General features: G+C 45.6%; 2 protein-coding genes across 2 annotated transcripts; one reads left to right on the top strand and one right to left on the bottom strand.

The window, feature by feature from the left end:
* The first annotated feature begins 207 nt into the window (after nt 1-207).
* LOC119406874 (kelch domain-containing protein 10) lies at nt 208-7,184 on the top strand. The gene is made up of 8 exons (XM_037673643.2): nt 208-361; nt 457-581; nt 842-926; nt 2,603-2,757; nt 2,993-3,129; nt 3,710-3,861; nt 6,259-6,306; nt 6,709-7,184. The coding sequence occupies exons 1-8, from the start codon at nt 307-309 to the stop codon at nt 7,059-7,061; spliced, it is 1,110 nt and encodes a 369-aa protein (XP_037529571.1). The 5' UTR covers nt 208-306; the 3' UTR covers nt 7,062-7,184.
* An 8,968-nt stretch (nt 7,185-16,152) lies between these two features.
* LOC119406876 (ninjurin-2) lies at nt 16,153-26,078 on the bottom strand. The gene is made up of 4 exons (XM_049419574.1): nt 25,764-26,078; nt 19,060-19,323; nt 16,721-16,875; nt 16,153-16,401 (listed from the first exon to the last, which is right to left on the bottom strand). The coding sequence occupies exons 1-4, from the start codon at nt 25,827-25,829 to the stop codon at nt 16,365-16,367; spliced, it is 522 nt and encodes a 173-aa protein (XP_049275531.1). The 5' UTR covers nt 25,830-26,078; the 3' UTR covers nt 16,153-16,364.

Below are 26,078 nucleotides of genomic sequence, written 5' to 3' on the forward strand. Positions count from 1 at the left end.
GAAACTAACAGTCACTGGCACGCTCCGCAAATTGTTTGTCAAGTACAAAAATCAGTTGTATTTGTAAAATTTATGCGTAATTAGTTTACCTTATTGTCGACAGGTGGCAAGGCAAGCTGTAAGTTGTAAATATTGAATCTTTTCTTGCGGCAGTATTTTTCACTTTAGGCGCTTAATTTTGCAGCTAGGAGAAGTAAAGCATTACTTTCCCACGCTCGCCCAGCTGATTGGCGCCGCGGGAGGCGGCGCAGCAGCAACCATGCAGCAACTCCACAAGCTCCGCAACAACCACATGGAGTGACCGTCATGGCGGAGAGTTTCTGTTTCCGTTCGCTGGTCATCGACGTGGTCGAACCCAAAGGTAAGGTGGCTTGCTTTTGTTCTCACAGGTACGTTCTCATGTATCGGCGATTCATTCGGTGACTCGATGTCGTGCTACACATCTGCTGCGTGCAGGTCCAGTCGTGCCCAAACCTCGCAGTGGTCACAGAATAGTTGCCAGCGGTGCCAGCGTCTATGCTTTCGGGGGCTACAACCCCGATAACGCGGGTGAAGATCCCAGCAGTGCGTTGTTCAAGGAGGTGAATATGCGCGCTGTGCTTAAATCTTCGCGCTATACGGACTGTCGTCTGAAGTGGCGCTTCGATTTCGCAGTTCCCTGCGAAGATTCGTTCTTTTATTTAGCCTCTCGCTTCGTAGTTTTCAGTCACTCAGGCCCGCTTTGTAGTCCTATGTCGGATACTTGTGTAGTGGTTTGAAAGCGACGCTAGCTGTGATGACGTTGTTTGCAGCGCAGCTCATCCGTTTTGCTCGCTAATGCATTCACTTGGTCTCTTGACAGCTATGGAGGTTCAACTCGTACACCAAGCGGTGGACGAACCTTTTCATGACTGGCAATGTACCGACGGAACTTGCCTCACACGCTGGTGAGTCATGGTGACTGCACGTGCAGTGACAGTCGCGCGGCTCTTGACACTTAGTTGCATTGTTATACGAAACACACCGAAAGACCAGAATATCAGTACAGGTGTACTGCAGCCACTGCTAGGACATGAGGCTCGCATTCGTGTGATTGCATAGGTGCGACGCTGTGCACTTCACTTTCTCGTAGCCAGCAAATTGCTTACAAATCTGCCAATTCAGTCATTATATTTCGTGAGGGAGTTCCAGCTTATCGGTACTGTCTTTTATCCCAAACAAGTGAGGTACAGAAGCCAGACGATGATGCAAGGGACAGTTAATTACTTTTGAGAAAGATTCTGTCGCAACAAAATCAAGGTGCAGAAATGGGACGTGCTTGGCTTGCCATAAATGAAAAAAAAAAATTTAAAGCTCGACACCCCGTTTACATTTTTTCTTGTGAAGCTAGTTTCATATGTAACTGACCATTTGTTTTCACTAAAAAGGAACAGGTACAAGAACAAGTGGCTGGTTTAACACCAGCATATCTTTATTGTGGTTTGACATAAAGAAGACAGAGCATGTGGTGTTTATTCCCTAGTGCAGCTACTGTGTCATATTACTCAAACCAACTAGCCCAGATGTTTGCTTTAACAACTTGATTGTGGCTAAACATCCATGAATAGTGCTCCACTTCAGCTGCGTTCTAGTGTGTGGATCCAGGGGAGTCTTGCATTCCAATTGCACGAGGCAAGTTTGATTGCAATTGACTCCTTCCTAGCCTGGCTCAATGGTAATTAAAAATGCCTCATGTTGCCGCAGTAATGCATGTGGTAACTTTCCCCTATAAGCTGCTGACTGATGGGTGTAAAAATGAGACAGGAGCTTGAATACTGGGCACAATTTGTCAGAATTATTTCCCTCTTTCTCTGAGCTTTTCAGTCTCTCCACTGTGTTTCAGGACCACTGTTCGTAGAACTTCTCAAATACAGGTTAATACTGTGTAACTCTTTAGCAGGCCCTTCTGTTTTGTGAAGAAAGCATGCCACTTACTCACAAACACCAACTATTTTTCCTTAGCCAGTAATGATGTATATTAACACTCATTATGGAGAGTTTTCAGTGTGCACACAACAAGCAAAGGTGTAAGGAAAGAAGGCAAACAAGCGGATCTGCATAATGAATTCCTACCAACTTGCTCAGTTTTCTGTACATTACATATATAATAACACTCCTAGGGGTCATGTCCCCATCTATATCACGTCACAAAAGAAGACTGCACATATGGGAAACTTGGCCTGGTCGAAACGTTAGGACAAAATTAGAATGAAATCTTCTTATGTATCACGTTTTTCGTGCTAGAATATTTTCACCCAATTTATGGACTTCTTTTGTGTTACACGATTGTTCTTATGTTCTAATCTTCAGATGAAGTAAGCCTATTTTTTTTTTTGCCAGAGATCGGTATGAATCAGAATCATTAACTTGTGTTAGTTGTGATCAGAATCATTATTAACTGTAACAGATTATGAATTTTGAGTGTTTGCTTATTGCAGTTTTGCACGTTTTCTTCGTAAAAAGATTATATGTTTACTGGTTGTACTGTTTTATTTGTCCAGACTAACCTGTTCCTTGAACAGAACCCCATCCTTGACAACAGTAGACAGTAATCAATGCCACTTTTTCCTTTCCCCATGACCAGCTCTGCTGCACCATGACAAGATGCTGGTGTATGGAGGCACAGGAGTTCCCTTTGGGGAGCGAATTTCCAACCGGCTTTATGCATTCAACCTGCGAAGCCACCACTGGGACCATGTGCCAACTAGTGGCGACCTACCCTACGAACAGTATGGACAGGTAAGCTGTAGTGGTGTTTTACAATGTTCACTTGGAGGCAGTTCTCTACGAGGTGCCTCCATGCTTCACACAGTACGCAACTGTATTTAGGACTGTGAATGTCTAGCAAGGCTATATGTAGCTTTCCCTGGTAGACATATTGGCGCATATTGGAGCTTTCTAGCTGTTTCTCTTGTAGAATCTTTTTTCCACTTACAACTCTTAACATGTGGTGCGCAATTCCACTTCGTTCTAGGCCATGTGCTGTCATAATGGCTACCTGTATGTCCTTGGCGGCACAACAGGCTTTGAATACTCCATGGAAGTCCATCGGTTGTCCCTAGATGACCTCACGTGGAAGCGTCTCCCCTGCGAATATGAGCCCACACGAAGGTGATCAGGCTTCTTTGCTTTTTGTTGCCATTTTTGTGGCTGGGAACGTTGCTCTGTAGACAGCATGTCTGGCCTCAGCAACATACTCAGTGGATGAATGAGCACTCATGATGTGGTTAATTAGCAACAAATAAGAATGTGTGCATGTCGTGAGTGTTGTTTGTATTGCCTGTCCTCTGTCTCTGCTTAGCCTCTGCACAGCAGTTGTGTTCCTTGCTTATTTTTTTTTCCAAAGCAAGCAACATTGTTTTTCAATTGAAAGTAATGGGCAACTTGTTCAAAACGAACAGTTCAAGTTGTGCTGTCGAGCTTTCTGCCCAGCGGTAGTGACAAAAGAAACAGGCTGGCTTGTTGAAACAGTTAAAAGTGTCTGAAAACTCTTTCCATGACTGTCTCCAATGGCAAGTCTCTCGCTGTCCGTGTTCTATACTTCGGTGGCACTTTACCACCACCAGTCAGTATTGTGACTTGTTGTGCATTTAACATGTGCTTGGTTTTGAGCAGCAGGTTCATTTGCTTGTGTCTGGGCTTCTCTACAATTCTACACTTTCTGAGCATTGCATTTCTGCACTCTTTGCAGATATCGTCACGAACTTGCCGTCTATGAGGATCGGATCATTGTCCTTGGAGGTGGCACGGCACATGACAGTCTGCCCCTGCGCAAGCTGCCAGCATTCCACACAAACACTCTCCGGTGGGAGGCCCTGTTTACAGCACCTGATCCGCGGCATGGTGAGGATGGAATTTTAATTACGATAAAAACCCGTGTATAGCTCAGACCCGCATATAGTTCGAGGTGCATTTTGGGGATAGCAAACATGAGAAAAAAATAAGTTTTCACCCAAACATAACCCAAGGAAAACAGAAACTGGATACATTTATTCACACACTTATTCATCGTCGTCTGGCGCATTTCATTCCGAAATTCCCTTGTCAGAGATGTCCTCCCCCAGCACCTCATCCATCCTTAGTACAGGCGTTTGAAATCGAGCACTTCTTGAAGGCACGACAAACGAGCGCCTCGGGAATGCAGGCCGAAGCCTCGGTGATCCATATGCAAAGTAGCACTGGCGAGGCTCGTTCCAGCCGTCCGGTTCGGATAGCAGAAATGGCTCTCCGAACCTTATCCACTCTCCATACAGGTGCTTGATGTGGTCCTTAAATGGTTTATTTAGGCACAGCAGCTGCAGCTGGGATGCCATGCCTCCCGGGATGATGACGAGATCTGTGCAGGACACGCGCAGCAGTCGCTTCACGGAGGTGACACCGAATTGCGTCGAGCATGAGTATCGATGGGAGCCCCAGTGATCCTTCGTTGCTTCTGAACGAAGTCTGTCAATTCCTGCTCAACATCGATAAAGGCTCCGTATTTCGGACCCCAGAAACTTATTATGTTGCTGCACACAAAGAGGGCTTCTTTCAGTTTCCTCCAACCGCGAATGCTTCGCTCGTTCATGCCGAACTGCCACTCCGCAGCACAATTGCCAATGGTTTCGGCAGCTGAGATCACCTTTCTTTTAAAAGCAGCCGAGTAGTGCTTTCGCGGTCCTTTCATGGCATAAAATCAGTGCCATCGTGAAGTAAGCCAAATGGTTGCAATGGCGACTGTTACATAAGCCTGATGATGATGATAGCGCCGCGCAACGTCGAAACCGGAACTGTGAATTCCGGCTGAAAATTCTTGGGATCCGCATATAGTATGGGGCAGAAATTTGGCAACATGAAATCTAGAAAAAAAACCTCTGACTACGCGGTACTGCAACTTTGTTGGCAGCATTACTAATGCTGCCAAATTTCTCCGGCCATTATAGTAGGTGGAGGTAGTTCTTATCTTGCCTTGATGTTGCCTTCTTTTATTCATGAAAACTAGCAAGTATTTCTTGCCCTTGTCACTTTTTACGAAATTTAAGAAAAGCAGGAATTAGCCACTTATTGCCTGCTTGTATATGAAGTACTACAATTTTATGGAATCCAGAAAATGTCACATGCAGTAAACTTAATTGTTTTTCCTTTTCCCCTTTTACTTTTTCAGCCCTCTGTGTGAAGTTCAAATGATATGAAAAAAAGAAATATTGGTTATTGAACATAATTTTATGTAAACTGTCTTCTGCATTAGAATAGACCCTTTTCATAATTGTAAAGCTAGCTTTCCTGCAATACAGTTAGCCCTACTAATGACGGCTAGTCACTTACTGGAAACAGCATGTTCAAGCGCAATTTGATTGCGCTATGATGCGAAAAATGTAGACTGGACTCTCTCGACATAAACGCGCTTCATAGACAAGTCCCAGGACGTCAGATTAGGACGTCGTCTCCACTTGAAGGACGACAGGTGCCACCATTAGTTGGGTGAATATGCAGCACAGGAAAGCACATTTGCAGACTATGAAAAGGGTCTATTGACACTTTGTAAAACAGTGAGCACCTCCTAGCGTACACTTTGAAAACGCCTGGAGTTGGCTTTCTTGCAAGAATGTTTTATCACAAAACCTCGCATTCCCAGACTGCTTTTCTCACTCGAAGCATGTTCACCTCTCCACATCCCAGTGAAGGTGTGGGAGCAGCACAAAGGCTTTTCAAAACACACTGCAGGAATGTTGCACCTTATTGTTAAGTTCCCTCGTGTTCAGAGAGAGGGAGAAAGGAAATAAAAGAAGGGAGGGGATTAGTGGCGAATGGAAACAATAGTTTGTTGGCTAGTCTGCGGTCTAGGCTGTGCTGTTTGTGCGGAAAACATACCTGCCCATGCATGCACAGTAACTATTTTACAAGCTGTCGATTCACCCATGAAGCATAATTTCTGCAGAGTAAGTTGCCTCAATAATTGGGCATATACTACAATGACCTATATCTGAACTGTTGTTATGGGGTTGCTTGACGATGTTAGCAGCAAGCCCAGTCATAGAGGTCCAGCAGGCCTAACCAAGTGCAAGCCTTAGCTGTAGTGCCGGGACGCTTTTTGTCTTCTTCTTTATCAGCAGCAAAGTGACATCAGTGGTGCTTGACCCCTATCCGTCATTGCACTTTGTACAAAATACTGCATCATTTGTGAACATTTGGTTGAGCCTCCTTTCATCCAAGTTGTTGTCCTTTCCATCCGTCACACCCCCTCCTTTTTGATACTTGCAGGCTTTCCCGCAAAGCGAAGATGCCACAGCAGTGTTCAGTACCACAACTGTAAGTAGGCATTTGTTCTGCTAGTAAAACAGAATTAAAAGCTTTCCTTAACTGCTCTGCACATTCCTGAAGGGTTTCTTTTTTTTTTTTTCTATGTCTAAGCAGAGATGCGATCAGTGATTACTTGCATTTGTCTCATCTGGCTTGCTTTGAAAAAATGACGAATGTTGAAGAAAGGCAGACATGCTGTTGCCATTAGGCACAGCTTGCGAGATTTTATGTTGCAGATACCATTGCTTGATATGAACTCTTTTCTGTCAGATATGCTGGGGCCCTTCCAGACACAGTAAAAATATTGATTCTGGTCGAATATTGAGAATTGGTCATTGCTTAATCTGTTATTGCAAAAGGACCAGCATACAAATAAGAATCTCCCTCGTTGTTTTTGTTTTTCTGTCACAGCTGTTTTCGTGTGTGGTGGCCATACCGGTACGCGGGTCCTCGACGATGTGTGGAGGCTAGACCTGCCGACCCTGCAGTGGCGCAGGTTGCCCATCTCTCTGCCGAGTCCCGTCTACTTCCACGCAGCAGCCGTGACTGAGAGTGGCCAGATGTTTGTCTTTGGCGGTGTAACGGCTGTGGACGGCACGTCTCGCTGCAACAGCCTCTGGTCCATGTGGCTCACGGTGCCCAGCCTGCTCGAACTTTCTTGGCTGGCTCTGTTACAAGCTGCTCCCTGGTTGGCCACCCTGCCTCCGAGGCAGCTCGCAAGAGACGGTGTTCCCCTCTCCATCCTGGAGAGGCTGCAGCATTGAACTCAAGCCTGTGTTGCCAGTGCCGATGAGGTGGCAAAAGGACTTCACCACAAAGGCACACACACCTTTGTGTCGGACTTTGGTGAGCCTCTCCGTAGAGTGATTGGCACTTGCAAATAAAAAGAAGCATTGTGCCCAGATGGTTGTCTGCAGACAAGCCGCGTTAGCCCTGGAGAGCTAGGTGCCTCCTCGGAAAAATATTTGCCAGGCTTGGTAATAGCAGAAAGCAATAAGAGTGCCTCATCCGGAAGGGTGGCTATAAGACTTCCACTATTAACAAGCCTTGCCAGCAATTGAAGTTTTTCTGAAAGCGCTGCTATGTCGGAGCATTCATTGCATTCAAACTGGTTACTTGGCAGCTCAGAACTTCTGGAAATCTACCGAAAGCTTGCCACCAACATCGCTCTTGTAATTAGTGCCAGCATGCTCTGAAATGCAGCCTAAGCTGCTGCAATGGCTTGCATGATTTAAGCAGGTCTGTTGCGTAATTGTTGGGCAATTCTTGCTGACCGGCAACAAGCGTGGCATAAACTAGTGCAGACATATAGGAATGGAGGTGGAATCTCCAAATGAAAAGAAAAAAATGCAGGCATTTTATCACTGCCCAACAGTGTATGCAAGGGCATTTTGTGTAGACGTGTTAAGTGAAAGTGAAGCTCTGAAACACAGAGAGAAAGAATGGGTATTTTGGCTGAATGTTACTTCCAGTACGTACAAAATGAAATCTAGTTTCTGCTTGCAGCTCATAATAAGCATAGATTTATTCCAGGGAAGCCTGGGAACACTCTAATATAAAACATAATATGGGAACAGTCATGTGCTGTTCAATTCATGTTCTTTGTTATATGTTAGCATGTTTCCTGCAAGGTCACTGCATTTGTTTGCGCAAGCACTTTCATGCAGATGTTTCTAGCAAACACAAGTGTAAGCGCGCTGATGTTGACATGTCTTTATGACCACTGATGTGATGTTTCCCATGTGTGCTGCTTGTTGATGTTGGAGGTGCTAGTATATTGTTATGGGAGATGCATTTTCCTTGAGTGTGTGCAGGCTGTGACAACATGATCATTTGGATGGCCATGACTGCAGTGTTGTGCACCAAGGTGCTGTAGTGGTTACAAATAATTGCCGAGCCAGTGCTTTTATTGGTCAGAGCCTGGAATTGTGCATCAGCTAAGAAGAATAGGTCGAGGATCTCGTGTTTCTAGAATGGCATGCGACAACTGACCCAGCATATAACAAGCTTCGTTTTGTACATAGTATTTGACTTGTAACTAGTTGACTATACAGAGATATATGCCTTGAAAATTCTTCTGAGCAATTTAAACATACAATGAAATGTGTTCTACAGTCTGCATGCACATTGAGATGTCTTCATTGAAGAGTGCTTCGAACTAGAAGCACTCCACGCTTCTATCCATAGCCTGTCAGCACCTCTAACCCTTAACGCCATTAATCTCAGGTGGACACAATTAATATGGCATGCCTCATAATCAGATCATGTTTCTAACGCTTAAAACCACTATAAAGGTGATTAAATTTAACAATAATTCCTATAACAGCAATTTTTATAGATGACATTTAGTCTACAGATATCGTTATCATAAACAAAATAGCACAGGTGACAGATGTTCATGAACTGAGCATTTGTAGCAGCTGTTTTCACAATTTTGTGGTGCGAAGTCAACACAGTTTATTTAGACACTTTAGCACAATTGTTTTACACCTTGGCTAGGCACCAATTGTATTTTGCCTGCTCAAGGATCGGGCAAGCTTGGAAACTTGTCATCTGGCTTTGGTCGTAGTGTTAGAGGCACAGTGGTATTTGCAGTACCGTACTAAAATCTGTCATCCGTCCTCTCGGCACATCTGAATAAGGCTGAGCAATTGAATTGCAGAATAATGAAATTTCAGCGTTGTCCCATAAATTCGCTTTTCATACCTAGCACATTAATGACCCTGCTAGAACAACTAATTTAATACATTCATCATTCTCTATATGTGGCTTGAAGAGATGAAAAATTCGTGGACATGGGGTGTCGCTGCAGCCGACATTTCGACAAGCGGTCTTCTTCAAGGCTGCAAACTTGGGTTTCCATCAGTTGCAGCCTTGAAGAAGACAAGTCCGTTTGCCGAAACGTCGGCTCCAGCAGCACTCCGTGTTGATGAATTTATAATTCTTCAAGCTTCCATCTTTCCCTGAACTTCTGCCTTTTTTCGACATGCGGCTGTAACGTAATGGCTATGCGTTTGATCTCATCAGTGTTACATGATGTGCAAAGTATTTGGAATGTTACCTTGCATGATTACGTATGCAGGTACCAGCATCTGTTATTGTCTGTGCACTGAAATGTTGGCCAAGGCTCATGAATACCATTTACTGTGATGGCTCTATTCTTTTTTCTTTTTTTTTTGTCCAATTCACTTTGGTGTTTGATGGAGCCCATAGTCTTGCCACTGAATTTTTTCCTAGCAAAGTCTTAAAGGAGGTAGTCTTTCTGTTGCTTTGAGGGACAAGTGGTAATGCGATGCTGTTGTTTGCATGAGGATTCCAGTAATGGGGGCGAGAACAAGGACACCCTGAAGATACGCCTGGTGTCTGTCACAGTGGTTGTCTCTCTACTCAAACAGCATGCAGAACTCAGTTATGGTTTTTCTTTGTTATGCTATAACACTTCGTCAAAAAAAAAGCACTCATGCTGGAGAATAGACATAAGATAGCATCAAATGTTAATGGTACTACGTGGAAGACAGTCAACAGTGGTTGAGCGAGAGATGTGTTGAAAATGCACATTTCAAAAAGAGGACATGCTGTGGCTTGGGAACAAGTGCTCACTAAAGGGATACTAAAGTGAAACAATGAGTCGGCTTAGATTGATAAATTGTACTCTAAGAACTGTAATGTCGTTAATCTCACCATCATAGGCTTATTAATAGAGAAGAAAATAAAAGTTTCATTGAATTTCGCGCCAAAATTACCCGATGTGATGTCACGGATTTCAAAGTGTATTTTTCGTATTTTGACAACATTGGCTCAACAAAATTTCCTGAAACTTGGTACATTAAGTCTATGGCCCTCATGGAAGACAGTGTGCTTCATTTTCACTATCTAGGAATTACATAGGACCTAGTAAATGCCCTCAAAATCTATGACGTCACGAAGTTTGGTGTGGGAATTTCAAGGTAGTGTCGCCACGCGCATTTTGTTTTTGTGCGTTTTCTCACTTACCAAGTGTCTTCTTGCGGCAAGCATTGTGATTTTGGAATTGTGAAAGAGCAGTTTATTCATATGCGAAAAATCGTCTTTCTCTTTAGTGTCCCTTTAAGCATTCGCTCCAGACCCCCCTCTTTCCCCCCTTTTTTTCGATGACCTTTGTTCACGTCGACAGTATTCCTGTGTCGTTAATGTCCAAGAAGAACTCAAGGCTTCGGTGGACACTCATCTGATCGGGAAGAATCATTGAATAAAGAAACGAGGACGCCGACCACAACAGGATGAACAATGTATTTTGACGTTTCAACACCCTGAACGGGAGCCAATTCACAAAATTGTGAATAAGGATCCTGTTTGAGGTGCCGGAACATCAAAATACATCGTTTATCCTCTTTTGGCCGGCGTCCTCTTCTTTTTATTCAAAGTTCAAGAAGAAAAAAAGTTATGTGCTGTATGTTTCAATAGTGCGTTGCCACTTTTCTCTGCTTATTGTTGTACTGTACATGAGTAAATGTTACTGAAAGATGTAATTTGGAGACCGAAGACATTTTATGAGTATCAATAAAGCTTTAATCACACAGTAATGACCATACTTGAGGGCAGGCCATGTTCAAGACAAATTGATCGAGTGAGCTATGTCCCAGCATTTGTTTGGTGGTAAAGTGCCCATAGTGAAACTTCCACAGACAGTGGCACCAGGTTTCTCTAAGTACCATAATAAATTCTCTGGGTTGGTATGCGTGCCACGTAGCAGTGTGAAAGCAGGACATACCATAAGTAACTGCTCCACCATACAGGAGCTATGATCATTCGAAGAATTTCTTAATTCTGGCAAATTTAAGTGAGATGTTAATAGTAGCCATCATCTGTTTTTAATATTCTTCCAATTTAATTGAAGGCACAATGTTGCGGCAACAGACAACTCATTATAAGTGTACAGAAGTGCTGAATAAATTGAATGTGTGATTTTGATTGGTTGAGTGATTTAAAATGTTTATTCTATTTTCCTCTAGAATCTACTTTAATAGTTTTAGCATGATAGGCTAAAACACTATTAAACGATTATTTTCATTACCTTAATGGAGCGTCATGTCGAGTGAACATCCCGGTATGGCAGGGTATCCACCCAGCAAAGCCTTAGAGTTACTGCATATGCTGCCTTTGGTAGCATATACAATCACTCTACCAAGACCTTTAGAAGGAGTCCACCTTTCAGAGGCTATGGCATTCGAAGTGGATAGAAGTATTAGTTGGTCATCAGTTGAGGTTAGCAGATGTTAGAAGTATTGGAGGAAAAATGGCAGGAAACACATTGATACAACCAAAGTCGTTACAGCTAGCGTATGTAATAGAAAAAATTCAGCAGATCCCACGCCTTGTGGGAATCTGTTTCATGTGAAGCAGTCAGCAAGTACTTTTATGCTGTATATTATGGCTTTGAGCCAAGCGTTACGAGGCGGATCGACGTGTTTTTGTAAGTGCAGTAGTTGTGTGCACATCGTGGGCTTACCAGGCACGTCGACAACACTGGCGTTTAAAGGGTAACTTATGGTGTGACCTAACGTCGGCACTCACGTTAGAGCACATACGTTAATATTATCGAAACGAAGTGCACTTTCTGGTGCAATCATGTGAATATCGTGTAATTTTTGTTAATGTATTCCTCCGGGGTAGAGCAATGCTTCAATATAGCTTGCGAATCATAGGAATACAAATGTAATGTTTATTAGACTGCTATAAAAGCGGAGCCAACATTGGAACCACAGACGCGTTAACCTGATATGACGCCTGTATCATAGGAGTACATATGTAGTGTTTATTGTTTTCATGTAAAATTAGATAGCCAGCACCACAACCACAATTGACGTTGCACCGACTTTACGCCTGCATAGGCTTTTCAAAAGCAGTTTCTGGCGTGGCTTTGTGGTAGTATGGCTGACTGCCATGCAGAATGCTTGGGTTCGATTCCTGCTGGGATCTTAATTTTTATTTTTTGCGTTCGTCGGGTCAACGCTGCCGATGTCGATTTTTCTTAACGCTCTCGCATTTAAATTACCAATGTCGTTTCTCGCCGTTCCTGGGTACATATAAACTTTCAATCGCCTGTAGCGCATACCCGTACACTGCGGCCCATGGTAAATGGGTATGTGCCTCACGTGTCTGGAGGAAAGGGTTTGACGACGTACGCGACAGGATTTTCACGTTATTCATGTCATGACCCGACAGTCACATTCGTAAAATCCTCTTACCCTATCATGCCAATTTTTGTGTACACCAAGTTAAGGAGGCAATCACGAGAGCACCCAGACGTAGGCGGCTAGATAGATAGATACGTAGATAAAAACGCTCAAATTGCAAGGTTCGCTAAGAAATGCTTCACATTTAAGAAAGGCCTGTATGAAGAAATAAAGATGGCCAGGGTGTTAGACTGTGCAATAGAGAAATTATACTTGAGTAAGACTTGTTGCTGGGCGAGTTGGTTGAAATCTATGGGGTACATTTTAGCGCAAACTGTGAAAGAAAGCACGGGAAAAGAGTAGAGGAAAGCGCTCGACCTTTTTGCTTTCCTCTACTCTTTTCCCGTGCTTTCTTTCACAGTTTGCGCTAAAATGTACCCCATAGAGAAATTATGACACCTTGTAACAACAGGTCAATATGACTGCTTGCTACTGCGCCAATTCGAAGAAGGGGAAGGCCTATTTTCTCAACAGATTGGGGTCACGTGATCTGAGCAGAAACGTTCCACATGACGTCATCGTTAGAGCAGAAGAACTGTCTACCCTGGCTGTGGCAGTAGTGACACTGACAAAATAGAACCAGTGACGTAGGCAGAAATTTTTTGCGGGGGGAGGGGGGGGGGGGGCACCTCCTTGATTCGACTGGGTCTGGGCAGATAAGTGAGGTCGAGTGTCATTTTGTACAAAATTTTCGGGGGGGGGGGGGCACGGGTCCGGTGTGCCCCCCCCCCCCCCCCCCCCGGCTACGCCAGTGAATAAAACCGCGAAGCGGCACGGCATAGCTATACTCCATCTCACCGCTACTGTTCAGCACTACCAAAGCTACGGGAATTCGCAGGGTTGAGACATTTGCGCTTTTGTTTAGCACGTGTTACATCACATTAATGCGCGATATGTTTATTCTTCATCGCATTTACGTCGTATTTCTTTAATTTTTGTATCAGTAACCGCCGGTAACTGTGGTTACAAATCAACATGGCAGCGCCCATGCAGACGGGACCGCCCGCTTCGATCCAAAGTTGCGCTTGTTGCTTACCCGCGGCGCTGACAGCAAGAAATAAATGGTGAAATGATCGCTTTGTGCCATCTCACGATGAGGAGAAAGCATCAGGTACGTTTTGTCGTTACTGGCTAGATCAGACTTTTGTTTATCCACGCTTGCTAAGCCTATTGTGCCGAGGATTTGATGACTGTCCATGAAAATAACGCAATGTAGTCACTAGATTGCAGTTGAAGCGTCAGGAATGAATCTAAAGCAGATACAAGCGTCAGTTTGGAACTTACGGGCCACACAGCGGACGACGACGACGTGATAAATTCGAGGCGGACGGCACCAGCGTCGATAGTTGCAAATGTGTGTTTTTTTTTTGTTTTTTTTTTTTGCCGTCTGCGCGCTTTACACGCCCAACGCGGGCGCGCAGACGCCATGGGGACGCTTAGCAGACGATGCGGCGCGGATGAATACATCGCGAGGGATTTTCGCCCTTCCTGTTGGCTAAGGGGCGCTGTAGCTTCCACAGTGCTGACGGGCCAACCGCTGATATTGGCAAAGGAGCGATGCTTGTGGAACGCCAGACAGAACCTTGCCTTTCATTCATATCGTGCAGCGGTGGTATGACGTCGTCCGTCACGTTACTGCTTTGGTCACGTGATCCCGAGCTTTTGAGGTGCAGACAGACATCGCAGGGAGGTTCTCGACGATAAGCCTACCTTCTAATAATAAATCCCGGTGTTTTGTTGAAGGTGAATGCCTTAATGCTTTCCGCATAAGCGCATCAAGGAGTTTTGTTTATATATATACACTAAAGTCCCTAGATTTTTCCCCCCTTTTCGTTAAGTGGCGACAACCATTGGCACGCCGTCGCCGAATCGCACGGGCGAATGCTTGGCAGGGCAATCGCCGCAAGACACGCGTCTCATCTAAGACGACGTGGACGATCGAAGTAGATGCGCAGCTTATGTGTTTTTCGATTTTTTACCGTAATTTTTAGACCTTACACGACCTTGAAACATAGACAGATAGATCGATACTTTCGCCTTAAAATGCGGCGTATGCAATTCCTCACAACACCGATTCCCACAATGTGTGGGATCTGCAGGGATCCTTTCTTCCCTACAATCGTCTTTAGAGAAAAAAAATGGGGGGAGGAGGGGAGGGGGGTACAAGAGGTTTCTTCCTAAGGGGGTGAAAGCTCGGCAGTTGACGCTGTAAATCATTGCCACATGGAGGGCAACAAAAACTTGGAGGACGCTTGAGCTTCGCATTCAAGAGTAGAACGCGACAGAGTAAATAGAATATGTTTGTATCGCCTTCCTAATCGCTAGCCTGGCTTCGCTTGTCGGTGGAGACCTAAACCGTGCCGCAAGGAAAGCCGAAGTGCGGACGCCCTCCGGCTCCAATATCCATGGTAGTCCAACATCCGTGATAGTCAAGCCGCTGAAAAACCTCCGAGATATGCGTACCACCAACGCTAAATTGTGTAGATAAATAGCTCGCCGTTAGTATGCTAGAGGATGTATGCGTGGTGACCGAGCGGCCAAACGCATCGCGCCACGGAGCGAAAGGTCGCAGGTTCCAATTCCCGGTCCCACTCGAACCTAAGGTATTTTATTATTTGTTTATTTGCATCTACCTCGAATTTTCGCTCACGGACAACACCGATTTTTCGCTCACAACCAAAGACACCGCCACCGACGCCGGAATTTCTGCGAAACGAGCTCTTTATCGCTATCGCGCTAAAATTAGGGATGTGCGAATATTCGAAAGTTTCGATTATTTGTCGAATATTACATTCGAAATATTCGTATTCGATTCGAAAATCGTGTATTCGAAAAGTTTCGAATATCCGATAACTTCGAATATTCGAAAACTTCGAATATAAGCGATTCAATTATCATGCATAATATAACTCGTCTTCCACATTTCTGCTGCCTTCGTATCGCTAAAAACGTTGCCGAGAGGAGCGATAAACAGCGTAAGTACACGGAGGCACGATATCTGCATGCGACGAGCGCCCCAATACGTATGATTTATTGCTGGTGCATCTCCGACGTGCAGCGCTGTTGGCGATCATGTAACCGTACATTTTCAATATTATGCGGCCGTAACGTGCCGCACTACCACTCGTTCGCTATGCGGGACCACTTCTGAAGAAAGACAGTGACCCACGTGACTGGTGGCGGACTGTAGGCACCTTCAGATACCCCAGTCTGGCAAAGCTTTGTTCCAAGCGAGCGTGCCTTTTCAGTGGCAGAGGGGGGGGGGGGGTGTTGTCTCTGTTAGAAGGGAGCGCCTGCTGCCTGATCATGTGGAGCAACTCATATTTCTTCATGATAACATGTAGTAATTACTTTCATTGTGCCGTGATATTTGCTTGTGTTGTGATGTGCATTGTGCTAGCCTGGACATTGTGTTCTGGAGATAGCAGTGTATGTTGTGTTGCCAGTCAGGCTGTTAATGTTCTTTTTTTCAAATAGCTACATGTTAAATAAAATATTGTTACTGTGGAGGCATTTTTCCTTTGATATTCGATATTCCATTCGATATTCGAAGGTGGATATTCGTATTCGATTCGTATTCGAAAAATTTGATATTCGCACACCCCTAGCTAAAATACAGCACAGTGCAACAGAGGTTACTAATACTGTTTTATTGCATATAGAAGTTCCTTGACGTTGAGACACGACTAGCCATAGGTTACCGAAAGCAGAACAGCACCTGCTCTTCAGACATGAAAACAAAATATGTTATAGTAGCTGTTATTAGGATTTGCTGCTGTATGAATAGGAATAAAAAAGAATTGATGGCAATGTCACATGATGATGCCAAGTGAATGCTGCTAATACGTATTTTCACGGTAGCCGTGAGCGTTCAGTCCATCTGGGAGAACTGCAAAGCAAAAACCAAACAAATGTCAATTGCCGTACAAGCTGTAAAAAATTATTCACTTCAGTAAGCTATAAAACAGATTACATTACATGCTATCGTTTACGACTTAAATGTGAATTTGCCTGTTGAATACGTATTCCATGATATACTGATACATAATCTGGACAGTGCTATGATACCGTAATTTCGTTTCCAACATAAATTGGCATTTCTTTTTTGCATACATGGTAGTCAACATGCCAAGTCAACCATACAATAGACAACCATCCTACCTTGCAAGTGCACCAAAATATATTGTGTGCCAGTTATAGACGCTTACTCTGGACCACTGAAAGCAGAGACGAATATGTTGATGACTGTTATGAGGAAGACCCCGATGATGATAACATTGTTGAACAGCTCCGCTCTCCGCTGCTGGTGCGTCTTGTTGATGTTGTATCGGCCGTTGAATATCAAGAGTATTCCCACCATGACCTGCATTGCAATGTCACTGAGCTCACACCAAAGGCAGAATTACTACGTTAAGTGTGTCACGGGATTATTGCGCACGTCTTAAGCAACAACATATTGTTGAAAGGGCCCCTAAACCACATCCAATAATTTTTTAACATTTTAAGTAAACGCACGCATCGAGTTGAGAATGCCGTCCCGATGCCAAACGTGGCAGCGCTACGAGCCGCGGACGCGCCACAAAAAAAAAAAAAAAGAAATCCCTTGTCCTCTCTGGGCCTTTCCGTATCCCCAGCGTTGGCCGTGACGTCACCACTCGCGTCTAGTGATGTCATCCACAAAAAGAACTTTGTCTGCTCGCAAATACGCGTGCTCGCCGTTCTTCCTCTTCGCACGGCGAGGAGAAGCACTCAGCCAGGAGGAGACGAGCCGACGAACGGAGAAAACATCGTTTCGATCATAAAACGCGTGTAACTCTGCTATACATAACTTGCAAGTGACGTCAGTTCCTGTCTTCCGTCCGCCATGACCGAACCAACAGAGCACATATGTATACGTCTCAGTGACCGCGCCGTGTTTATGTTCGTACGGCGGATCGTTCGGAATAGTGCGCGTTTTTATTGTTTGCCTTGCGCTTATGCCGAAGGAGAATCGTTCAGGATATTATGCAGCCTGCAGCGAAGCAGTGTTGACTGGGGAACTCGGATCCTCCGTGTCTGCAGTGTCCGAGGGCATGGTGTCGCACGTAACGGGTGAAACAACTTCGCACGAGATGTGGAAACAACTTGCCTGTTATGAAGTTACGCCCGCACGCACGAACGTTGTTCAATGTCTTGAGGTCCTTCCTGTTTATGCGCGCATAAGCCAGGGGCGGCGCCAGGATTTTTTAACGGGGGGGGGGGGCACCCACGACAAGTGTGTTCCTTCAGGGGGGCAGGGAGGCTGGGAACATATGGTATTTTGACTATGCTTGCTCTTGGGGGGGGGGGCTCCAGCGCCCCCCCCCCCAAACCCCCCACTGGCGCCGCCCCTGGCATAAGCCATGTGCTCTGCTTCTTGGACAGCTCTTTCGCGCGGCCGCGCGGGTTTGTGATCACCTTCGGCGAACAGTACGTCCCCGTGTCTGGTCCTTTTTAGGGGCGTAGCTCCTCTTAGTCTAACCTTGTCACGTCTCCGTTGTCCGGCGTAAACGGATCTCCCGTATGATGCAGTAGATGAGTACATACTTGTCACGTCTCCGTTGTCCGGCGTAAACGGATCTCCCGTATGATGCAATAGATGGCGCTGTCTCATAGAAGTACATACAAACTGCAGTTCAGGGACGATATTCTAGATGGCGCTGTACACAATCTCTGTCGTCATCACCATTTCTAGTCTCATTTCCTAGATGGCGTTGGTCCAATAGAATTGTGTGCAATATGGCGCTTGTGTGAATCGACACTAGATGGCGCTGGAAGTGCCGCTGCTATCCGATTGGCTGCTGCGCGGGCTGCGCGGGGAGCGAGCGCCTCTCTCATTCTTCTGGATCGTCGCCGTACGTGTCGGATCGTTGGCGGAGCATGGACGATGCGCAGCGGCGGGCGCTCGCTTGGCGGCAGCCAGGCGGATCCCGTGACGGTGCGCGCCCGGACGCCGCTGCGAAACGGGCTCAACGAGAAGCGAATCCCGAGACCATGATTGCTTCAGGAGCTGCGCCAAAGCTCTTCATCATTCACCCGTGGATATGCTGTAATTTTTTTTAAAATCTGATTTACACTTACTTCTCGTGCGGCAGTCAAATATCGCACAAATCGCCATTGCGACGTACGGCGTTCACAGGAAATGCGAGCGCCACACAGCTTGACTTGGTGTCGCCTGCTGCCATGTGCTCGGTGATGGCGGCGCATGCCGAGATCGTATCCCCGAGTTCCGCGGTGTGACGTACTTGCAAGTTGCGTGTTTGTTGAAGACTCGTTCCGAACTGCAATACCACAAATAAATTTCTACCTCTGGGTGGTTTAGTGGCCCTTTAATAATATATCCAATAGGAACAATTATTTTGGTTTCTAGAGAGCAATCGCAAGCGCGTCGAAATCACTTAAAGTGGTAAGCAGAAATATTAAAGAGAGAGCCTTCTTGAAACTGTGCCAGGACCGAAAGAGTTCGGCTACTGATTATTATAGACGATAGGTGAAAAATTACAAGGGAGCCGCGAGGAACGACGTATACCTGCAGCCCTATGGAGAGCGCGACGCAGGCAACGGTGAGCCCGTAGAAGCGGTTCGCCTCGGGTCCCTCGTGCAGCAGGTGTTTGAGCTGCGACGCGTTGGCCGTGAGCAGCGCGATGTCCATCATGCCCTGGGCGATGCTCTTCTTGGTGGCGTACAAGTTCATGTCCATGCAGCGGACACGCTTGCCGCCCGGTCCGCCGCCCGGCACGGACGGCGTCACGAAACCAGGCTCGGCCGGTGGGTACGGTGCCTCCGGACTGCCCTGCACGCAGTGAGGCGGGAACATGTGCGAGCCTTCTCGGACACTTTGCGACGCAGTCTCCGCTGCGAGTGTCTTGATGCGCGCCCAAAGCACTGGAGATAGAAAATGTATGTACGACTCCGAAATAAAAACAAACGGAGCAATAAGTGAACTGAGAATATAAAGCGCACGTTCTATATTTCACTTTAAATTTTGGGGGACGTGCGCAATGCACTAAGCTCACATTAATGCAACAGAACAGTACGCATAACCGTTCTTTGCCAATCAGCGCTTAAACATCGCTTGCCGAAAACAGCATCGTAAATAACGCAAGCGCAGGAACAGCATCGTAAATAACACAAGCGCAAGAAACAGCAAATCTTGCGATTACACCGTGAGCAAAACTGACGGTTCAACTTGGTGGACAACTGCTCACCTGAGCAGGTACCGATGTGCAAGAACGCAAACACTCTTCGCAACACACGTGGTCGCGGACAGAGTTTGTCATCGGGCTATTAACGCAAGCATGCGTATGCCATTGCCCAAAATCGCTCAAAATATCATGCCGCATACGCGGCCTCCCTACAGTTTGATGCCGTTGCGCAGTTGAACTCTCATTACACAGCAGGTTTTGTTACGTGCCCTCATGAAGCCTTCAATATGCGTCCAAATACGACAACAAATATGAGTTCTGTTACGCGCCAAAGGGTGCCGCCCAATATTAACACCTGTATTTGTGTAGGAATTAAACTAGTCGCGCATCACACGTGGCCATCAATCGCGCGAAAGCGGCGCGACTTCGAAACCGAAACTTCGGCAAACGCGCGCGCTTGCTGCCTGGAGAATGGCTAGGGAATCTCTGGGCAAGCGAAAGTCTCCTGGGGAAAGAACGGGGATTGCGGCGCCTCGCAGCAGCAGACAGGTCGGCGCCCACACTGCCGCTCGAAACTGCATGAGTCACGCTCCGTTTCGAAGCTCCCCGCAGGACGACCGCTGAGAACGACTCTGCTTGCTGTCTCAGGGACGCGTAGACATACAAGTGCGCCCGAACGCGGCCTGTCGGATCGCGCTCCGCAGCACAATGGTTTTGTTCGCTGCTGTCAAGAATGCGAGAATCTAAAAGAAAGAAAAAGCAAAAAAGAAAACGAACGCAGAGGAAGCAAGCGCGAGAATGCAGTTATGCAAGAAAGGGTGCGGCGTCGCTGCATATACCTCTACCGCATATTATTTTTATTTATTTTTTCATCATATATGCTGCGCCTATCTGATGTCATCCGTTATATGCCAGGGTTCCCCGCTCCCTTAATTTGGGCTCATCCGTTGGAGCTTGTGGAGATTTTTGCTTTCTTTTTTTTTTTTCATTCCATTCCATTTCGCGCGCACTTTTGCTTCAGGCGCTCGCCATCTATTTTGCGCGCCTATAAAAAGGCTTTTTTCACACCCTTCCTTACATATTAAGGCATATGAACGTGGAGTGAGACTTCGTTTGGTCAAAAAATTCGATTTTGAGATATTTCAATGATCTGACAGAAAATTTCTTTATCTTTCAGAAAATATATCACGCTTGGGTATCCGCGGTTTCAATAATAATTGTTTGTACTTTTTCTTCGAAGTGTTGACAGGAAAAGTAGGTGACCTCGACGTGGTCTCTTCGTTTCGGATACTTGCAGAAAGTCAATGCTCTGAAGTTTTTGATCAGAAACTCCGGTTTTGGTTTCAGCTTGGAATTTTGTCTTGTGTGTATAGTAGTAATGCTGACACTTCAAAAGACTACAGCCCAGGATATTTTTAAAGAATAAAAATGTTTTCAAGGGCTTTATTGGCATTTGTTCTCAAAAAATATTTTTAGGGGGAAAGGGGGGGGGGGGTTGTGTACCTTTTTCTCGAGAACTATAAGTATAAGGCAAAAGCAAACAAAAATTCTCACTTGTGTTAATTAGTGACATTTACATAACCGAAACTAAAATCAGTAGTCTAAGTGCATTTGTACTTTTCCTTAGTGTAAAAAACCATTCATAAGTGGTAATTTTAATGCATCGACAAACGCAAAAAAAAATAATCATAACAAATCTAGTTGTTTCTGCACGCGCATCATTTTAGTTCCACTTCTGTAAAGCGTTGAATTCTACCTTTGTACAAAAATTGAAATACTCTGTCAATAGTGAATGTTAAGAAAAAGATGCATACATAGAAATAAAAAAAAACAAAAATAAACAAAAATAAGTTTTTCAAATAATTTTGACCTCTAAGGCAAGGTGCGTCTATAACATTACTTGCATATTTTATAGCCATAGCTTTTATTACCACTGATGTACACAAAAATTTGAAACTCATTTTCTATTAACACACACACACACACATATATATATATATATATATATATATATATATATATATATATATATATATATATATATATATATATATATATATATATATATATATATATACACATGTATGTATATTAGTAGTAGTTCAATTAAAATTATTGCATAGTTGTCAGTATCCGAAAAAAATACAAAAGAACACTCCTTTAAAACCACTAGTTTTGCTGATTGCTCCTTTTTGACAACCAATTAGAGTATAATATCAACTCCCTGAACATATAATAAACTTAGCCAACAACAGCGTCTCTTTTTTTTTTTATCGTCGTGACATGTGACATGCATATTACGGCTTTTTCACGTGCTTGTAATTTGCACATTGTGCTAAATGTGGAACGGTATCCTACTATTGTTATATTCTGCTTTCGTGTTCTTCGACTCGTGCACCGCCACTCCCCACCCCACCCTGCAGTAATGCCATTACGCGGCATTGCAGGAATTTTGTAGGAAAAAAAAAAAAAAAAAGAGCTGTATCGCATTCAAGCCAGTCCTCGTGTGCAGGCGTCGACGATGCGAGCGGCTGCAAAGGCAGGATACGTGCACCGCCGACCGGTCTCGCCTAATTGCGTTCGCTTCCGGCTCGAACTCCTGCGGCGGAGTAGAGGTCGAACGCCGACTTTCGTCGCCCCTGATACAGAACCGCGAAACGATCTCTCACACTCCGCGTGCGCACCCGACAACAAATGCAATGCGTGATCGATACGGTCACTCGGGATACGCTAGCCAATGTGTGAATGTGTTGCTTATATAGGCGTGTCATATTCCAAGCTTCAACAAGCTCGCATCGCATCGCGAGACACGCACCTCTCCTTTCTTTTGGAGCCTTCCTTTCCCTTCGTCCAATTCCTTGCAAAGCTGCATGCAGATGAATAACTCCGGCTAACCACTCGATCTGCTTTTCAATAAAAAGCTATTCTCCCTCTTTTTCTCCCTCCCGGCGCGTTGACGATATCAGGTGCTATAAGACACCGATTTCAAGGACGGACACTAAAGAGGGCGTGACCCGCCACGGTGACCTCGTGGTTATGGTGCTCGACTGCTGACCCGAAGGTTGCGGGATCGAACCGCGGCCGCATTTAGATGGAAGCGGAATGCTAGAGGCCTGCGCGCTTAGATTTAGGTGCATATTAAAGAACACAGCGGATGGTCGAAATTCCCGGAGCCATCCACTGCGTCTCTGACAATTATATCTTGGTTTGGGGACGTAAAACCCCAGCAATTATTATTAATAAAATGGGGCCTGACAATTAATTTAAAGTTAAGATGGACTGGCAAAATAAAAACGCCTCTGCGATATCAAAACTGTTATCCTTACCGTGGGCGTAGAATTTACGAGTCATAAAATTCGCAAGAGCAAAAGAAAAACGCAAACAAGGCTCTCAGGCTGACAACGCCCACTGCAGGTTCTGCACCACTCACGGGGTGCAGAACCCCCCCCCCCCCCGAAATTTTGGTGAAGTTGGCGTTTTTACCAAAAATAAATAATGAAAATAGGTGTTTTTCTCTAATAGTAAAGGTTTTCAGCAAGTGCAGGGCACCCCCGAAAAAAGTTCCTGGCTACGGGCCTGCCTCTCTGTATATTACTCTAATCTGTGTGCATTTCTATGAGAGATGTGGCATGTCTGTGTGTTCGTGTTTGCAGAGCTTACAGCTCGCTTCTGGGTATTGTCTGGAATTTACTCTGTTTAAGCGTACTGGATTTCGGAAGGTTCTGGTTTGCAATCTTCTCCAATCTGTTTCTTGAGATCTATCTATAGTTGTTTGCTCTACGGTATATTACGCGGAAAGTTGGCCTACCATTCTGGAACGTTCCTTATATATGCCATTCCAATAATTCCTTATGTTTCGTACGGAATGCATATAGAATCCATATGTTTTCCATATATTTGCCATATTTTTCCCTAAAAATCTTGCGGGATCATGTGGATTTCTTGGAATGGCATACGGAACGTTTCAGTAGGGTAGTTGGTATCGAACCGATTGCTAGCGTGACAGGGACGTGAAGAAGGAACGCGCGGGACTACAGCGCGGTCCCGTGTTCCTTCGATCTTGACGTCTCCGTCACGCTAGTAATCGTGTCTTATCGTGATAGATTACGCCACGTACGATCGCTTTGAATAGCATGCACAACACGCAACTCACGCAATCGCGATATCTGTTCTCGGCGCGATGTTACAGAGGGCGCTATACAAGCCTTTCTCTGTGGACGTTTCGTGGTTTTCTGGCGATTTTTCTAAGCAACTATAATGCTACAACATAACATAAAGACGTTTCTTTATAGACAGTTAAAGTGCAGTATGCCTATTAATTGCAACAGAGTTTATCCATATCGGTGTTGGTCCCTAGGGATAAAGTGCTCGTTAACGGTTTGGTGAAATGCATCTTCTGCGCCCGGGGCTTGCACCCCGTCCCACGCAAATATTTTACTTTGATAGCAGAGCGAGGAAAACAACTTGAGGCCGAGCAGTGAGCTCGCTAGCATGAACCTATTATGCTCGGTACATGAATTTTTTTGTGTAGTCCCAGTATTTTTATTTAATTATACAAATCGTTGTCACGTGAACCAGAGCTCTATATATACGCTAGACTTCAAGAGACACGTCTTCGCCCATGTTATTATATAGTATAATATAGTGTCGTTATCTTATCTAAGCGAGCTTTAATTTCTTAATCGAATGACGCACCGGACTCGCCTCTGTGAATGTACACTTGCGCTTCTACAGACTGAAGGCGTGCGGATCTCGCTCCATCGCTTCACGCGCCGTCCCCGTAAGCCCTTCGCGCGCAGGGTTTACTAAACAGAGTCTCAAATTTTTATCAGAACGATGGCAGATTTACTTTATGCACCTCGCTCAATGCACAATTACTACAACACGAATATTCGACATACCCCCACCCCCTTTTTCAGGCACATGTGAAACCTACGGTTCTGCTCGCGTCTATCTATCCGGCCATATGTGAAGCTTCAGTTTTACCACACTGTGTATGCTGTCGCATGGCAACGCGTGTACATACGCACGCACCTGCGAACAGAGCTGCTCGATTGTTTGTTGCATGTGCAAGTCAGCCGCCTTGCTTTTCGTAGAGCACACGTAATTGAAGCAGCGGGCGCGAAGCCAAATCAACGAAGCGGCTGCACTTGTCGCGTTCATCCCAGGAGGGAAAGAAAACGAGAACAAAAAATAAGCAGCACAAGAGAGGCAGCAACTCGCCGGACCGGGTTAGACGGGCCACTTGGCTCGCTTACCAGGAGACATTCGCGGAAGGCAATCTATACACTCTTTCGAGACTATCGTTAAGTCGTGTGTTTACTAGGTGGTGGCATTGCGCAAGCGTGTAGCTCAATTAATATATGAATAACACTGCACGGTAAAACAGATGGCCGACATGAGAGAAGAGACTTTGGCATTCTATACTTATCTCTTAATTAAAAGTTGCATAAACAGTTGTGGCAGGCTTTCTCGAGGCCCGCTATGTCCTTATGTGGAAGAGTAACAAATAAAGGAAGTGAGAGCTGTAAAAGACGCTGCAAGTTATCATAAGATGGCCACCGATCAGGCTAAAGAAAAGCGTCATCCAAAAGTTCACTGGAGCGGTGGCAAAGTTCCGATTTCCTCAACGTGCGTCTTTCGGAAAGCGAGACGGCACGTGCCTGCGAGCACGCATTTGCAGATCGACCACTTGCGGGCGCGAGTGGCGAGCGCGTCAGTTTTTCTTGTTCGCGCATGCACGGAAATAACACCGGCGACGAATTATACAAGTTCGCGCCACGTGCGTGCCTCGAGTTCTTCATTCCGGTAGAATGCCCTGCCCGGTTGGCCGCTGTGTATAACTCTTCATACAACAACTTGCCGCATCTTCTCTGATAAACAGATGGCGGACGAGTTACCTGTTCATACTCATAAACGTGAAAAACGCGAATATATCCTGCTGCACGTAAGAGGTACTCCTTTAACTCCGTGCAGCAGACGACGCTCTCGGTTCAACCACACGCGACGTGCGGCGAAGCGCTCGAGCGAGACGTCCGGGCTTTTTTGTCGAAAGCAATGCAAGCATATACAGAAATGCAGCACTCGCCTCTCGTTCGATGAGGCGCCTGTCCGGCGGCTCTCGGACTTCTTCGGACAGGCCGGTGGCAGCCATGCCGTCGCCGTTGATCCTCGCCGGCGGTACTCGCTTGTAGAGCACCACAACGTCGTCGTCGCTACTACCGCTCGTGAAAATCGCAGCCTCCAGCCTCGCTTCTCTCGGCTCCGCGCTTTTTTTCGCGGGCCCGCACAGAGTTTCAGCGCATGGATATAACTCGGCCGTGCGGCCTCGTCACCACACCACCCCACGCGGAAAGCGCGGCCCGCAAAACGTCCCGGTAGAGCGAGGCCCCTCGTCGACACC

This window comes from Rhipicephalus sanguineus, chromosome 10 (assembly GCF_013339695.2).
Source record: "Rhipicephalus sanguineus isolate Rsan-2018 chromosome 10, BIME_Rsan_1.4, whole genome shotgun sequence".
NCBI classification, from domain to species: domain Eukaryota; kingdom Metazoa; phylum Arthropoda; class Arachnida; order Ixodida; family Ixodidae; genus Rhipicephalus; species Rhipicephalus sanguineus.